The sequence below is a fragment of the Trachurus trachurus genome (genome assembly GCF_905171665.1).
Source record: "Trachurus trachurus genome assembly, chromosome: 17".
Classification (NCBI taxonomy): Eukaryota; Metazoa; Chordata; class Actinopteri; order Carangiformes; family Carangidae; genus Trachurus; species Trachurus trachurus.
In genome coordinates, this window is record NC_139900.1 from 25523964 (window position 1) to 25542243 (window position 18280).

The following is an 18280-nucleotide window of genomic DNA, read 5'->3' on the forward strand; positions in this document are numbered from 1 at the left end:
AGCACTGGACTCAGTTCTAATTTCATTAAATAGGTAAATAAAAATTTGAGCACACACCTAATCATATTCTGGGAGGCTACTGAGGCTGATGGACAATGTAAAAGTTACCAGTTACTAGATTAAAGGGCGTTGCATAGAGGTGATGTCACTGTTCTGCAGCTCAGAATGACCATGACATGCAGAAATCAACCTGTGCTCTCTCCAGGACACAGGGATGAGAGGGGAGGGGGGAAGATGGATGTGAGGTTCTGACAGCAAAGTGAGAGTCTGTAAATATCCCTTCGAGGGTGGAGAGGACATGGGTCAGCTCGAAGACGTCTGAGTATGACCTGCAAAGGTGATCGGCACACAATGGAGGCACGCACCTTCACAAAGAACAAACATCTAATCAAGGAAAGTAGTGTTTGAGATAAGACAATCAGTTGGTCCTGATGAGAGAACTGTTGGAAAATAGAAAACTTGGAAAGTCATTAGATATTTTTCTCCTTCATATAGTATGTCCTAGCTACAGAGATCATTAAATATTTGGAACACACACACACACACACACACACTGGCTGCTGTGCTGTTTGTCGTCATACTTGGGAGAAATCCCAGATAAACTGATGGCACAGGACAAATCCATTTTACTTTTGGCACAAAACACATGCTGTCACATAGAGTAAGTCCTCCAACCTGGGACAACTGGACAGCAACTGGCAGCAAGCATGTCTTTGGACGGATGGAGGAAACCAGGGAGCTCAGAGAGAACCTGCAAACTCCACCCAGACAGGCCCAAGGCCCAGAAATTGAGCCCAGAATCTTCTAGCTGAGGGGCAAGAGTGCTAACCGCCAGACCATTGTGCTGCCAATTATTTAAAGGGATATTTTAACATTTTGGCAAATTGGCCTATTGCCATAATCCCTATAGTTTTAGGAGGTTCATTACCTTTAATTGTCAGTGCAAGCTGTTTGAGTGGGGCAGAGACGCGAGCTCTGCACAGCGTGCGATATTTTCAGGCTTCCCTCATCAAACACACAATCTAACAACTGCAAAACACTCTGGTGGACAAGTTGTGACCTGCACATTCAGCACGCTATGAGATAATAAAGCCGTGTCTGGGAACTGCATCCCAGACACCGCTGCTGGGCGGAGTGATTTCAAAAGCGAAAGTAGTTCTGAGTATTTGCTCCATACGTGGTAATGTTACATATACTGTATGTTATTATTTCATAGCGTGGTGAATGTGCAGGTCACAAATTGTCCATCAGAGTGTTTTGCAGTTGCTGGATTGTGTATTTGATGAGTTTGATGAGGGGAAACGTGGAAATAGCATGAGCCTCCATTGCGGCTCCACACACCCAACTTCACCGATGCTCTGTCATTGGCTGAGGAAAACACACCGCCTCCCCACCCAGAAACATCCCGACTACACCAAATCAAAATACAAGCGGGGGGCGGGGCTCTGCAGACACATTCACCACCGCACATAGAATCCCATAGGTGATGATTAAGCAGGATTTCTTTTGTATAAGTCTATATTTTATTTTTTAGGAAAGTCCAACACTATAGACTCTACTTTTAAGGATTAAATTGAAGTATAAATGAGGGTGTGGCTGCTTTGAGTGACAGGTGAATGCTGTCTCAGTCGGCCGGCCAGTCAATGAATCAGCCTTAGATCAGCCTACAAGACTCACAGGCTCCAAATCTTTGACCAGTCTTGGATTAGTGAAGAGAAGGCCAGAGTGGGGGAGCTGCCAAACTGGCAACGGCGCCAGCGGTATAACTGCATCTAAACCAGGGATTACATGATTGTGTGCTTCGTGACAGCTATGCTACACTGAACACATCCACAGACACCGCTGTCCAAAAAGTTACAGTGCATTTGTCTCTTGGGCACAACACAAGCAGTTGATAGGAGCTGACAGCCGGTGGAAGAATGAGCTGCAGAGGAAAGGCTCCATAATATTCACACTTAAAATAATTAACAGCTCATAATTGTCGTTCGGATCCAAAAAAATGCCGTGATGCATCTCAGCGGTGACTTTTATTAAACCTTCCATGCCTTTATAGATGCAATTTCATTTTAATGTTAGAGGACAACCCTTATCATCAGTAGAGTTGTTCCGATTCCGATACCAGTATCGGAAATGTCTCCTATCCTGCTGAAAATGACTGTATCGGTATCAACAAGTACTGATCCGATACCACGTGAATCAGAAACAAGAATGTGTTCACTAGTATACTTTGGTACTGCGTACGTGTCTCAATTGTTAAAGTTTAGCGTTTCATTTTTACAATCAGGACACTTTGCGGTCAGAAACATGACGCTCCGCCAGCTGCAGCGTTTGGACCAGAGTGGAAACAAACTTGCATTGTTACACTAGTTGAAAAATTAAAGTATCACTGTAGTGTAAACCAGCCGTATGTGTGAAAACACCCATTGTGGCTGCACTGTAGGAATTGTTATTCATATATAATGTATATGTGTGCGATGTGTGTGTGTATTCTTTTTTAGTTGTGTCTGACTGTCAAACTAGACAATGAAAGATAGTTAAATGGCTTTCTTTTGCTGTATCCATTCATGTTTTACAACAGGTAACAGGTTTAACCTGAACCAAGCAAACAATAATTATCATAACACATCCATGCAGGTATAGTAGTATATACTATACATTCATACATACATATATAGATACACACACAGTATATGGTATTACTGGTATCAGTATTGGTATCGGCTGATACCCATAGAACAAGTATCGGAAAGAATGGGAACATCTCTAATCATCAGGGTCATCCAGCTGTGTGTACTAGATCATAACAAATGGACTATAAAACAAACTGATGGACTCAAAAACATTTAATTGATCCCATTAAGCGTCAATAACTAGACATTAAATTGATTTATATGTTAATTTGAACTCCCATAACAACTTTAAAGAGCCTGTGAATGACTCATAACTTTATAACAAACCAAACAGTTTGGTAGTCTTATATCATTACATGTTCTTACAGCGCCATTACAGTTTAGAAAACCTTCTCACCTCAGGGTTTCTTTAGTAGGACTGATACCAGGTACATTAACAACACTGTGATCTCCACAAATGCTCAGAAACCATACAAAATTATTAGAGCTGCTGGATTATTAAAAAAAAAAAAGTGCTGTATCAACATCAGTGCTGTGTGAAATGATGGGATGTTTGCAAAGCACCATAAAGGAAGGAATGAAGGTCATCATGGGGACCTGGACTCTGGACTGATGCGGTCTCTCAGGGCTTAGGACCTGGACTGAAGGCTTTGTAAACACACAGTTCAAGTGTTCCTCCTCAGAAGTCGTGGAGATGTGTGTGTGTGTGTGTGTGTGTGTGTGTGTGTGTGTGTGTGTGTGTGTGTGTGTGTGTGTGTGTGTGTGTGTGTGTGTGTGTGTGTGTGTGTGTGTGTGTGTGTGTGTGTGTGTGCGCGCGCGCGTGCGTGTCTAGGCTATCTTGCAATCACCCCCAGCCCTGTTGTTTATATGCCGCTATTCTGCATGGCTTCATGTGTCCTGACAGCAGCCCACATCCTGAGAGAACCACCAAATTAACCACGGTTTCTGGCGTGAATGTGTGTGTGTGTGTAGCCTATTATGTGTGCGCATACGTGTGCGAGTGTGCGCGTGTGTTTATTAGCCTACTTACGGGATGCTGAGGCTGCAGCGCTGGAGGTGCTGATGCTGCCACACAGGACTGGCAGCAACAACAGCGCAGTCACATAAGACATCTTCCCACCAGAACCCCACCACATACACACGATCCGAGACAATAGAGCGGCTCCAGGCGGGTCCGGGTCTGGGAGCGGGTCTGCCTCCTCTGGTCCTGTGTGTTGTTCCGGTGATGCTCAGCCGAGACGCTGCTTTCTTCTACTTCTTTATTAGCAGTGAGGAGGGGGGGGAAAAAGCAATGGCTGTCCTGCTCGTATTGTCTCCCTCCTTTCTCTCTCCTCCTCCACCTCCCGCTCCGATCAGCCTGCCCAGCGGCACTCCAGCGGGTTTCCAGCGACGACCTCCGGGACCAGCCTGAGAACGGAACGCGGTTGTGCAGCAGGCCGGGCCTCGGGCTCCAGGTGCATGGTGGTTCAGACAGAGCTGCACTAACCACAGAGCTGCCGGACCCAATCAATACACCCCCGGTCTGTGGCGCACTTGGTACGGTCCGATATGAATCCCTAACAATGCAGGGCTCCTTGAGACGGAGGGAGGGGGTTGATGATGAAGTGGTGAGAGAGAGGGGGGAGTGGGGGGTGTGAAGGGTCCGTGCAATACCCCCGGGGGAATATCCAAAGAAGTACACAAAGCGCAGTTTGTGTTATTTGTGCGATAGCTATGAAAAGAACACGAGTAGCCTACCAGATGTTCAACACAGCAGAGAAAACCATCAGGCTCTTTACATCTAGACCTCAGTCTAACAAACAACACAAGAAAACACATCAACACACAAATATAAATCCATATTATGAAAAGAGAAAAAAAAAAATCAATCCTGGGCCTTTGATCCAGGTTTCTGCTGGTCTGGTCCTCCAGCATCACCTCCAGGAAGCAGAAGACTTCTCCACTGGGCCCAGCAGGACTGTACCACTGAAGCTGGGAGGGCTGGCTCTCTAACAGGAAAACATTAGTTTAAAGGTATAGTTCAACATTTTGGCATATGGCCCATTGTCTTAATCCCTATAGTTTTAGGAGTAGGTTCATAACCTTTAATTGTCGGTGGAAGCTATTTTTAGAACAGCGGAGCAGAGCTGTTAGCTCATTTATTGGTTTCCCTCATCAAACTCATCAAATACACAATCCAACAACTCCAAAACGCTCCGGTGGACAAGTTGACCTGCACATTCACCACGCTCTGAGATAATAATGGAACATTACAATCCATAGTTGTTTTCAAGGCAAATGCAGAGGCTACTTGCTGAAAAACAATTCCGTCTCATAACGTTCCATTATTATCTCATAGTGTGGTGAATGTGCAGGTCACAACTTGTCCACCAGAGCGTTTTGGAGTTGTTGGATTGTGTATTTGATGAGTTTGATGAGGGAAAGCCTGGAAATCCCATGAGCCTTCGTAGCGTAGCTCTGAGCAGCTCGCGGCTCTGCTCCGCCGTTCTAAAAATAGCTTACACCGACAATTAAAGGTAACAAACGCACGGCTAAGACTATAGGGATTATGGGTTTGTTTGCCAAATTTGCCAAAATGTTGAACTATCCCTTTAAACACATTTTTAATTGACCACGATCATCACTCATCACCTCTTCAGTGAGTCAGACCTGGGCCTTGGACTGTTTTGGCTCCTCCCCTGTAGGAGGTGCTGCCCAGCTCCTTCCCTGCAGCTGTCACTCTGATGAATCCTCCCACAGCCCCTGCTCCACATCATCGCTTCACCATCCCCATCTCTAAACTCTCTCTTTCTCTCTCTCTTCGCTCACGTCCCATTAATCATCACTACACTTTAGAGCACAACATGTTTCCTCTCTGGACAGTATATAACCACATCCATCCTGTCCACACTATATGTAGGTTACTATAGCTTCTGAAGCCTGTTAGCTAAATGAATTCATGCTGTAGGCTACTTACTTGTAGTTATTCCTCTGCCTCTTGTTCCTCCATTTGTATGTCCACCTCTTCATGGGGACACAATATTTCCGGTACACTGGAGAGAATTTCTTTGTGAAGTGCTCACAAGAATTCAAATTTAACTTTAATTTGGCGGTATAAGGCCAGTATGACCTCACAAAACACATATTTGGCCATAACTTAAAAATCATTCAAGTTGGTTTGAATAAAAATGTGATCCTCATCTGTAACAGTTGACATCAATGAAGGCCTGGCTCACACTTGGCTGGTTTCATTTCACTCTGGTGCACCATGACCACACTACTGCTGAGCTGGCAGCTGTTTGTTTCGCACTAATTGACTGGCTAACAAATTGAAGAAGAGAGTAACAGAACAAATTATTTTGCCAATTGTCTTGTGTTCACTTCCTTTTTTTTCTTTTTTTGACTGTGTATACTTGGACTTTGTGCTGGTTTTTGTGCTTTCTCCCTGATTGGATTTGGTTGCCTTCTCCACCCAGGGATGATGATAATTCTAGGGCCCAGTAGGGCCCACAAAAAAACCCAGTAGTCTAATCTTTGTATGACTGATTTATTCTGCATAAGACCCTGACTAATAATCATAGTAATGCTGCATTAGCATCAAAACAAAGTAGGACACATAAAAAATGATAATACATACGTAGTCTAAGAAAAAAAGTGGAAAAGTCAGGGGCCCTTTAGTATTCTTTCAGGGGGCCCAGAATTCCTAGCAACGGCCCTGTCTCCACCTGCCTACTTGTGTATGACTTCAGACAAGGGTTTATCCTTACTAATCATTTTAGTGCCTGGGTTTTCTCCTCTGTGTCTGAGTCTAGGTTCTGTGCACAACAATGAGGTTTGTAAGGTAGACGATTAGGGCCGCTGTGGGGGAAAAAAAGTGAGTTCTTCTGACTTTTTTCCTCAGAATTCTGAGAAAAACATCTGAATTCTGAGATTGTTTTTTTCTTTTTGGAAAAAAAAAAAAAACCTCCAACGCTAGGAATTTTTTTTTTTTTTTAACCACAAAAAAAAGGGTCAGAATTCTGAGTTTAGAGTCAGAATTCTGACAGAACTCACTTTTTTTCTCCACAGTGGCCCTAATCCTCTTCCATAGAGTTTGGAACCAGTGTAGACAAAATAAGCAAATACGATTCTGTCCGCAGGAAGGGTAGGGTAGTTACAACTGGGAGTCAGAATGAAGTTGGAGGAGTTCATCAGCTGATGTGTTTGGTCGGAGATGATGAAACTATGGAAGTGTGTGTGTGTGTGTGAAGCTCACAGCTGGTTTTGCTTCTCTGATGTGTGTGTGAGCGTTAGGGAGTTAGAAGAAGTTTGAATCAGCTAGACGGGAAAGAAGAGGAAGAAGAGCGTGGGTAGATGGGGCTGGGCTAATTCAGGCTTAGTCAGCAGGACCATATGGACTTTAGACTGGCCCCCATGATAAAACAAAAAATAACACAAAACAATGGTCGTCTGTGTACTTTTTTTTTTCAGTGGGTCATCACAACCAATAATCACATTTTATTGCTACGTGACATCCAGCAGTGAGGAGGAGGTTGTGGTTAAATGGATGGGTTGACAAAACATGGAGGACCAGGGTTTGATTCCCATGTGAAACTAAAGGTATAACCATGCTACTTTATTTTAAAGGGATAGTTCAACATTTTGGTAAATTGTTAATTCCTATCGTCATAGCAGTAGGTTCAATAGGTTAATTATCGGTGCATGTTGTTTTGAGATCGGCGGGGCAGAGACGTGAGCTGCTCAGCTAACACAATGGAGGTGAACAGTAAAGGTCCCCTGTCCCTCATCAAACTCATCAAATACACAATCCAACAACTCCAAACCGCTCTGATGGACTGTCAAAGGAGTTTTCAATCGAAAGCAACTGGACTTGGTTATTTGTCTAGGAAATCCTAGACAGAGACAAAGACAATGAATTTCCTAGACAAATAACCAAGTCCAGTTGCTTTCGATTGAAAACTCCTTTGAGATACTATGACCTGGACAAATGAGATATGCACAAGCGCTCTGATGGACAACTTGTGACCTGCACATTCACCACGCTATGAAATAATCATGTATAATTAATGTAATATTGTGACACATGTGACACAAATACTGTCTGGAATGTAGTTCTGGCTATGCATTTGCCTCAAAAACAACTCTGTCTTGTAATGTTACATTACTATTTCATAGCGTGGTGAATCAAGAATTAAACGGATTGGCATAATCAAATGAAAATTGTTGGGCTGTTGATGTATTATTTTAGTATTCTTTTCCTTTTAAGCAGAATGTTTGTATGGATGGAAATTAGCGGCTCTGCTAAATCTGGTGAAGCCATCTTTTTATTGTCTCAATAACTAATGTCACTGCACACTGCCCTTTTTAAATAAATAAATAAATAAATAAATAAATAAATAAATATAAGTTTTAAATAGTTATATCCTCCGACAGCAATCACTTATATAGAGTGTTTGGTCTGAAACACAGGTCTCTCAGTCACTCTGCTCTGCTGTAAGCCGAGGAGAAAACTTTCCTTGAATCCCACAACCTTTATCCAATGAGGAGAGAGAACGGCATAAAGGGGCGGTCCTCTCTGTGTGTGCAGCCAAGGGATGCGCGTGAATGTGGTGACGTAGGGACGAGGGCGGGGACTTCTAACTCCATCGGCTAACAGGAAGTTAGCCAAAACGACAGGATCACGTACTTCTACTTTAACTTAATGGGCAAAGTTGGAAAAAGACGCCAGAGCCAACAAGAAACATTGCACCCGAGTCGCGAGTACATAACAAGTGAATTTGTGTTGAATTTTAAAAAAATCTTTGGATTGTGACTTTTAAGTTGGTCATGGGAGCTGTGCAGCCTGAAAATAGAGAATGGCTGCAGAGGCTGACGAGGTCAGAGGTGAAGGGCATGAGAGTGGTTTGGAAACATGATGCGTATCTGACTCAGTGCTCCAGAGTGTGAATTTGTTATGTCTCTAAGTCTTGTGGTATCCAGGATCATGAACTGTACAGAGACAAACTGGTGCTGCACATTTGCGTCAGTTTTGTTTTTTGCATAGCAACCCCCTGTTTTATATAGTCACACAACAATTTATACAATTAGAGGCCCTGCATCTGCCTATAGAGTGTACAGTGTGTATGGGGCGCATGACGTCCGTCCGACTACCCATTTCTCCGACCATACATTTCTTTATTTTTGCGTCCATTAGTCCGACCTCCCATTTCTCCGACTTAAGTAGCCCTAACCCTTAACCTTACTCTAAACCTAACCTTAACACTTTAGAATGGGTAGTCGGAGAAATGAGCCGTCGGACTTATGGGCAGTCGGACTGATGTATGCTCCCCGTGTGTATGTATGTCAATTTAGAAGAAGTAACTGTCATTACAAATAAACAAGAAGTTACGTGATGGATGGAATGAAAATACTTCACAAAGTACTATAAATACAATCACAATATCTAAAAATATAAAGAAATAGAGAACAAAAAGTAAAAAACCATGAAGACATGGAAACGAGTGCGTGTAAAAAAGAGCTGTGTCTGTAGAAGAGCTGTGACTAAAAAAAAAACCGGGGTGATGTCAACAAGTTGATCTTAGCTCAGGCAAAGTTATAAATATAAGAAGACCTGTAGGTAGGTAGGTGCAGTTTGAAAGACAGTGCTTATAAATCATGGTGGGCCTGAACAAGAAATGCATTTTTAGTAAATACATTACCAAACTGTTGAAATACTCCTTTAAATGTTACACGATAATAAAAAAAAATGTTTCTAATAGGTTTTTGGTGTAACACCTCAAATCAACAGTAATTGCCTTGGCTTGCCTTGCTGTTATGCTGTTAAAGAGCAGGTTAGTTGACTCACACTGCTTCAGTATCCTACACACATATAAGTTCATGTTGTTTCCTCAGACCTGACTGAAGTGATTCACCAGGGGAATGTGTTTACCCAACGGGAAGCTGCTCCAGATGTTCTGTCAGAAAAGGGAAACGATCTCATCATCTGTCAATATCGCAGAGGAACAGTTGGACGCATTTACTGGAAAGTTGTGATGCATTTATTTTAAACGACTTGCACAAGTACATCTCTGCAAACACGAACACAGAATCAATAAGATGAAACCAGGAGTTTAACCATAGCATCCATCATTAATAAAAAAAAAAACATAATTCATCTTGTGAATGTTGTAAAATAAAATCATTCATTTCAGTGGCAGCTGTGGCTGTGAACACAACAACTCCCATGATCCCACAATGTCACCAAACTCTATCCTACTGTATCATTTCTCTATTTATTGAAAGAGGCCAACAGATGCAGGCTCCATACTGTGAGATTCACACTTCAGTGAATTACCACAGTGCAGTTTCCAGGGAGCAACCACATTATAACCACATATGATCATCTTTAGAATTACTCAGTCACTCTGTGGCTGTGTTCACAAGCCTCGAGAACTACTTCTGTATATGTACATACAAAAAAATACCCAATAAAGCACAAGTTTAATCACAAGTTTTTTTTTTTTAAAGCTACAAGATAAAAGCAGATGAAACTTGAATGTGAGAATTGGAAGATTGAAATGAAGTAGCTTTCTAGCTAATACACAAAGTTAATGATAAAAGAACAGCGGATTGTTTATAACTGATTATCTGACAGGAAGTAAGGTTTTGATTCCCAGCTGAAGTCAAACAAAAGCCTGGTACACACAGATTTTCTAAATCTCAACTGATTTTTTTTATCTGTGAGGGACCCCACACATGAAGATAAAAAATCTGTGATTCAACAGTTTTGATCGTATTGTGTGTGGTGTGCTGCGATATTCCAAACACAGCACACCACACACATTAAGATTTTTCAGAATCTTGACCCTCCGGTCAGAAAACGGTCCGTGGCATCACCAGCGATACCAGGGGTATCGTTGTAGCTACTCTTTCGGGTCTATTCCCGTAATGGACAATGAGAGCGACGTAATTTTTTTTAAAATGAAAGTGGGACACTTCAGCCTTAACAACGATCCCATCGGTGTGTCTGTGGCTCCGGACGCCGAGCAGTCAAGCGGCTGTCCAATAGGGACCCGTGCGCTGTCACGTGACGGGCTGTGAGCGGCGGTCACATGATCGTTTAAACATGGTTGCTCTATTGCTGGCTGTTGCTGGCTATGAGCGCTACCGTCTTTGCTATCGGCTATCAGGAAACCTCCCGTGTATGCTTGAATGTCTGTGTGAACCTCATGTAATGCCAGGGCTGCACTGTGGCTCTCTGTGGGGTTGCCGGTGTTGTGCGGAGAAGTGGCTTGTTGCCGCGAGCAGCATGCAGAGCTCGGCAAGCAGGCACATCTCTGCACAACACCGGCTTTCCACACACAAGATGACTTTTGATTGAAACGGCCACGGTTGTCGGCCCCGATAATCGTAAATATTGAACATGTTTAATACTTACGATTATCGGCGCCGAACGTTTTCCGAGCTGATTGTCGGGAGAATTTTGACTCTTAACACACCACACACTACAAGAGAATCTTATAAGATAATCTTAAGAGCTTAAGATAATCGGCCGATTTTTGTCTTTGGTCGGAAGGGTGAAAATCGGGGGAAAGTCAGCCCGATTATCTTTATGTGTGTGGTAGGCTTAACATTTCCATTGTATAAAAAGCTGAATCAGGACAGTTTGTTGTCTTCTTTCAAAAGCTGATAATATGTTCATAAGTCCAAACAAATTACAATGCACAAGAGAAGAAAAGTTAACATGGCATATGATTGTCCCATAACAAATTGCTACTTCCAGGCATGTGTGTGTATGTGTGTGTGTCTTTGTCTAGTACTCGGAGTACGGTGTCCTCTGTGATGTGGTCCTGGTGCTCTGGCTGTTCAGGCTGATGTGTCTCTTCAGACAGGGGATCTTCTTGGCCACCAGGCGTCTGAAGTGACTCTGGAACTTCTTCCCCACGAACGTATAAAACAGAGGACTGATGCAGCAGTACAGGTAGGCTATGTTCCGGGTAACGTACAGGGCATAGTCCATGGACTCTTCGTCCGCACAGCTTCTATCAGCCTCAGTCTCGCTTTTGCCGGAGATCTGAATGGCCTTCAGGAGGATGACGACGTTGTAGGGCGTCCAGCAGGCAAAGAAGGTGAAGATGATGACAAATATGAGCCGGATGGCGCGGCACTTCTCCTTCATGCGGGTGGACATGATGCGGACGGTGATGCTGATGTAGCAGTACATCACCATGAAGAGAGGGAGGAGGAAGAAGAGCAAGAACTGTTGGTAATAGGTGACCAATTGCCAGCGGTCCATGACGCTTTTGGAGTACCCGGACTCCTCGCACATGGTTCCACTTTGCGGATCGTCCCACACTCTTCTTAGAACCAACTCCTTCACACTCGCTATAATACTTACGCCCCAAACCACCACTGATGAGACGATGGCATATGTCTTCTTCCTGTTCTTGGCAGCCGTCACCGCGTGCACCACTGCAAGGTATCGGTCGAACGTCATGAGCGTGAGGAAGAGGATGGAGCTGTAGAAGCCGATGACGTAGGCGCTGCTGACCATCTTGCACATGGCCAGGCCAAAAATCCACTCGCGCAGATGGTACGTGGCCCAGAACGGGAGGCTGAAGGCGAAGAGGAAGTTGGAGAGGACCAAGTTCAGGAGGAAGATGTTGGTGACCGTGTGGAGCTTCTCGTACTTGAAGATGATGAAGAGGACAAGCCCATTGCCGAGGTAACTCAGCAGGAAGTTGACGTAGTAGAAAACTGGGATGAATCTTGCACCGAAGTTGTTGACGCTCGTCTTGGAGCAGAGCAGGGCAGGACCGCTGACCACATAGATCGGGTCAATTGTGCTGTTTTCATTCAAATAGTCCTCGAGGAGTGCAAGGTCGCCATAATAGGAATCCAAATCCATGGCTGCAGTTTGACCTGTGGCACAGAAACACTAAAGGTTATTGGCTGATAAGTGTTATCATCAGGCATTTCCCTGACTCATTATTTCCATTAAAGGTGCCATCCCAGGCGACTGGGCTTCCGATTTTTTTTTTTCCGAATTTCACAGACGACCAAATTTCGTCATTGATATGTCAAATCACTTACGTCATTGATTACTGTCTAATACTAACCAGATATACTCAGCCGCCTGGGATGGTACCTTTAAGGGGACACAATAAATCTTTGGATTGGTTGGAGAACAAAGGCTCCATCTGTTTGATCCTACATTCCCAACAAAAAGAAAGGCACATTTGAAGGAACCTTTGAAATGAGACGGGTTAACTGCACTGGTGTAGCGCAATCACTCTTCAACTACACCCTCTACAGGATGTGCCCCTTGAATTTAGCTAGGCCCCTTCCCCTCAGGTACTCAGAAACAATATTGCTCAACATTTAACGCAACATCAGTGACCCAGTGATGACTAGAACAAGCCGAAGGTTTTTCTGTCTTGTACTGCCTGTAACGAAAAATATGTTTTAGGCTACCTGAAATCAAGATGATAAACACTAAAGTACATCTAAACTGTAGAAAACCAATAGAGTTCGGAGTTCATAAAATTCAGAGCTTGGTTATGAAATAACTACATGATTCACATATTCCATCATCTTAGTTTTTCTTCTTGTTATTTGCACAAAACAGAGACGAAAACTGCTTAGTTCAGCAGCCAAAAAAAACCCTGACTTTCTCAACTGGTGTGCAACACTTGTTCCCAGACGCAAAACTCAGTATCAGTTTCATAGCTCTGAGCTTAAAGAGTATACTCTCAGTCAGGGTATCTGTGTACTGTCTGAGGTGATGTGACACCATCAATGAATCCATCGTCTTTTGCACGAAAACAAGACATGGGCCGCTAACATTACTGCTCCTGTTTGCGCCTTGTGTTTAAACACAACACATTTGCACACTATGCCACTCCACTCTCCTCTTCTTTGTTGGATGCACATAAAGTCTACTTCATTAAGACCTCTGTCCTAAGCTTAAAGGGGCACTATGCAAGTCCCTTTTCCTTTCTCAAGTCCCAGTCTATTTTCCTCTTGCTAACCCTCCTCCTGGCCATGTGCATTTGTTTTCAATGAAGCCGGCGAGAAATCAATCCATGGAGCGGTGGATAACGTTATTTATCATGCGCGTGTTACAATGCAGGTTACAAGTCATTGTCAGAGCTGTTTAATTAAGGTAAATGTAGCACAGTTAAAGTACGAATCCTGCATAGTTCCTCTTTAAAGCTCGCTGTGGCAGAGGTCCCACAATACCTTGCCAAATGATCAGCTCATGTCCTGGAGAAAAATAAAAATAGTGTTGTTCTATGTTCAGTGTGTCTTCACTGTATTTAATAAAAATGACACAGATGGGGATGGACTTTTCAACGATAGCTTACAGGCTAATGTTGAAGCAGCTACAGTTTGCATGCTGCTGATTCTTAACTCATTAGCCAACCGGCATTTTGTCTTTATTTCTTGTTTGCTCTGTTAGCCTACATATTTTGTCCATTGTTCTATTGAGTTGTTGGCTTAGCTTACCAATTGGAGATAGAATATCATGACTGCCTGCAGAACATTGTTTTTTTGTTGTTGTTGGCTACAGTACATCTGGAAGGTTAATTTTGGGACTAGACCGTGAGATGGACTCTCCAGCTCTCTTTCTTAAGCTTGCCTTGCTATTGGTCAATCGCTCAAAAGTTGAATCCTGTATCACAGCATCACTGTGACAAATGACTGTGAATTAATATCACAGACCATTTCACAGTTTCAAATCCCAGTGTGAGCAGCACATTGTGTAACTTCTCTACCAGTCTATACCAGGTCCTAAGAGGAAACAGTTGTTTGCCACCATGCAGTCTGACTAATGGAGACAGTAGCTACTTCTCTTGCAGCCCACAGAAAGCTGTGAGGTTATTTCCTTCCACTCTTCTGTTAAGGTGCATTTTTTTGTGTGACATTTGAGGATTTATGATGAGTTGCAAAGTAGATGAAATAATTAGATTTTTCTGCATTTATTTCATGTGTTCCTTCCTACGCAGTTAGCATTTCCTGCCTCCTCCTCCTCCTCCTCCTCCTCCTCCTCCTCCTCATCATCATCATCATTATATCACTTCTTCAAGTATAGCTTTTTGTTTCTATATCAATGCTGATAATCTGTAATAATAATTTTAAAAAATGTGTCAAGCAATCAGATCGTTCAGATTGATCAGAAAGTTCTATTTATTTATTTGAATTCCCTCTTTTCAGCCACTTTTTGTTGTTGTTGCTTTTATTAAAGGGCATAGTTACTGATAAAAAAAAAAATCTAATTGCACCCAATCAGCCTTTAAAAGTTGATCATTAAACATATACAACGTTAGCAGCACATACGACGGAAGAGAAATGGAAGTGGAAAAACTGAAAACTTTTCACCAATCTCAAATGCTATAAGCATCATGGTTGCCAGAATTAGTATCATCAGTGATTTATAATGTGCAGATGTGCAGTATTCAGTGTTGCTATACTCTTCACACCTCTGCATGTTGACTGCTGCTGTACAGAAAGAAATGAATCTTGTTTGAATATCTTAACAAGCTGATGGAGTCATTTCCTGCTGTTTAAAACCAATTTAAAACACTTGGGAGACACGTCTGAGTCATTTCATTGTTTTGTATGAAAGTCCATCTCACCAAAACTCACATTTAAAGGGACATGGCAACTTCATTGCATTTCGAATAATATACCACAGTTTGCAGTTGTGAATTAACCAGCAAATATATGTCGTATAGATATGTACATTTCATAAAACAGATGAAATGTAAAAATAAACAAAGAAATGAACTTCAGTTTCAATATGACTGTCATATCACTGAAGGATAAATGAACTCACCGGTGGAGATGACTGGGTGCGCACTGTGCAGCAGCAGAGGGAGTACCACAAGTGACTGACACAAGTTCACTGCAGATGACTAAGCTGAAGACAGCAGTGTGTGGGGAGGGGGCTGTCCTAAACCAGACAAGTCAAAAGACCAGTCACCAGTCACTGCCAGTCACATAGACATCAGCTGTAACTTCTTTATTATTGGCCATAAATACTTAATTTGAATCTCCCATATTTACCACTTTTTATTCAAAGTGTTGCTTTATAATAAGACATATTTATGGTTTTAGGAAACAGCAACCATCTCAGTGTGGTTTTGTATCGGCTAGGGCTCTAATAACAAAAGGTCAGTGAGCCAATTAGAGGAGAGGAGGAGGAGCTTGGAGCATAGCCCAGCATTGTTGTGACATCACAAAGTCACAGAAGTCCTGACAGCTGATTTTAAAGCTGTGTGTGCATTTCTCTGTGGAATGAGGCTTCGATACTTTCACAGTATCAATATAGAATCTAGAGATGATTTATAATCACACTACACATAGAAACCTTTTATACTGTTTGAGATATTAAATATGCAGCGGACACTGTAAGCACTAATAATAATTGGTTTCTTTCCTTACTTGAAATAAATATTGTCCTCTGTGTAATAACTTTGATGAAATGACTGAAATATTTATTATTTATTAATATTGAAATATTTCTCCAAAAGTTTCCGGCACATATGAACTTTAAGAGACACTTTAGCTAATAGTTGGCCTACTGGGTTAAAGAGTTGTAGAATTTCTCGGTAAAAATGGGTCAGATCTTATCTGGAACTGTTTCCTTTATTCTTCCTCTTTATCACCTCCTTGTTATTTCAGTTCTCCTTCCTGCTTATGTGAAACCAGAAATACAGATGATATATTTGGTTACCGTCTGCAGCTTGCATTTCCATCCAGTATAGGTCTGTTGAGATCAAATTTAAACTTCCACAGTTGCCAGGTGCTGTAGGCAGACGTGACCCTCACATGTGGCCTATAGCTTTAACGGAAGAAGGTGAAGAAAGTGTCCTGAGATGAGAATAAAAGGAGCTGCGTGAGGGATAGTTGGAAGTATACCTCCGCTTCAACCCCACCTCTACCTCTATTTGGCCCATAGGTCATGTCTGGGGCACAGGGGGATGTCACACTCTGGTTGGTCTTTTTCCAAGAAGGCAACTGAGGCATTAAACTCTGAGACATTAGCTGTAGCTGACATTCTTTGAACTGATGTCTTAAACAAAGACATTAAATAGTTAAGATGAAGAAAAAAGCATCAGATGTCTATTAAAGTGTATTAAATCACCACATCCTCCACCCTCCTGTTTCCATTCAGAGGTAGGTTCAGCTTGAAGACTTGCTGGTGAACCGGACTCCCCGCCACGCCCTCACATTTACCACTTACGAATCAGAGGTTTAGCCGATCAACCTGAGATATGAGGGAAAATTGTGAGGTGGAATATCTTATGAACACTGATTGAACTGATTGTAACGCACACTCACACACAATGAAGATGAAAAATATTTACACGTATTAGTTTTCTTTAATTCCTGGAACTGAACTCACAGCTGTTAACAAAAGGTGTGAAAACCCACATCCTTTCCCTTCAAAGTATTTTCTTTTTCAGTATCTGACATTGTCTTCCACAGACCTAATTTAAGATTTAAATGCCTCAACTGTATCCAATCTATATAAATATATGATAAATGAAGATTATTATGTAGAAATTGTGGTAGGTTTTTTCTCTGAATGCTATTTATATTAAATAACATGGAGAGAATTAAAAAAAAAAGACACCACCACCTTCTGCTTCTCTTCACACAGGAAGACAAACAAACTCGGTTTACTGGTCAAAACTGCAGATTCCAACACTTGGTTTTCTCACACTTCTCTACAGTACATGTAGAGAAACGTTGAGTCACTGGAAGATAAGAAGAAGAAACAGAAACAATACTCAGACATCACTATCATAGCGGTTCTTACTACGTGATCACATCAGTGGTCAATACTCATCACTACAGTAGCAGTACAGGCCACATTAGCTGTACTCAGAAGTCATAGATCAGATAAAATAATCCTTTATTCGTCCCACGATTGGGAAATTTACAGTTTACATAATTTCATTGTGAGTTAGAAAAAAAATCTCAGAACAGTCGATCAAAAATGTTTCATTGGCTATTCGTACATGCACAGTACAGGTGCGTAGCAATTTTTGGTGTAGCGCCCTTAGAGTCACGCACGAAACCAGATCAAACTAAAAAAAACATTGAAGGGGTTAGGCTCTATGAAACACTTCCTTCCTCATAACAATATTGCACATTTTGCAGTTTTAGGATGGCATATGAGGGGGAAGAAGGCAGATGAGGTGTAGAATCTCTGTAGGTATACAAATAAACCCATGATCAGTGAGTATTATTAATTAAAACCCGCAATTGTCACTGAAGTAACCTGAAACTGACAATAGCAATAAAAAAAAACAAATTAAAAAAAAGTGGTTCAACTTAATTATTAAAAAAAAAAAGAAACTAATGAAACTGGCCCGGTCAAAAATGATGGTAGGCTACCCTTAACTTATTATTTTGTTGCACAACCTTTTGAGGCGGTCACTGCAGTCAGGTGATTTGTCACTCTCAGTGAGACTTCTGCACCTGTCGACTGCTCCAGCTGTCTCAGGTTTAAAGGCTCCCTTCTCCAGACTGCATGTTTCAGCTCCTTGTGAACATTGGTCTGCTGCCGTCATGAGAAGGTGTTAGTTTCAGTCTGATCCAGTTTTATTGTTAGTGCAGCGGATTCACAGGTTGAGAGAGTTTGTGGGTACTGACGGGAGCTGTCATGCACCACATGCACT

General features: G+C 42.2%; 2 protein-coding genes across 2 annotated transcripts in view; both read right to left on the minus strand.

The window, feature by feature from the left end:
• cntnap2b (contactin associated protein 2b) overlaps positions 1 to 3742 on the minus strand; it is a gene marked incomplete at both ends in the record, with an annotated part of 53239 nt that extends 49497 nt beyond the window's left edge. Inside the window, one exon of the mRNA XM_083991749.1 lies at positions 3661 to 3742. Within this exon, the coding sequence (XP_083847875.1) occupies positions 3661 to 3742 (82 nt within the window). The remainder of the gene's footprint in view (positions 1 to 3660) is intronic.
• Positions 3743 to 9633: 5891 nt separating this feature from the next.
• ccr12a (chemokine (C-C motif) receptor 12a) lies at positions 9634 to 15472 on the minus strand. Its single transcript, XM_083991534.1, has 2 exons — positions 15427 to 15472; positions 9634 to 12509 (listed from the first exon to the last, which is right to left on the minus strand). Exon 2 carries the CDS (start codon positions 12493 to 12495, stop codon positions 11401 to 11403), a length of 1095 nt encoding a protein of 364 aa, XP_083847660.1. The 5' UTR covers positions 12496 to 12509; positions 15427 to 15472; the 3' UTR covers positions 9634 to 11400.
• Between the last annotated feature and the right edge of the window lie 2808 nt (positions 15473 to 18280).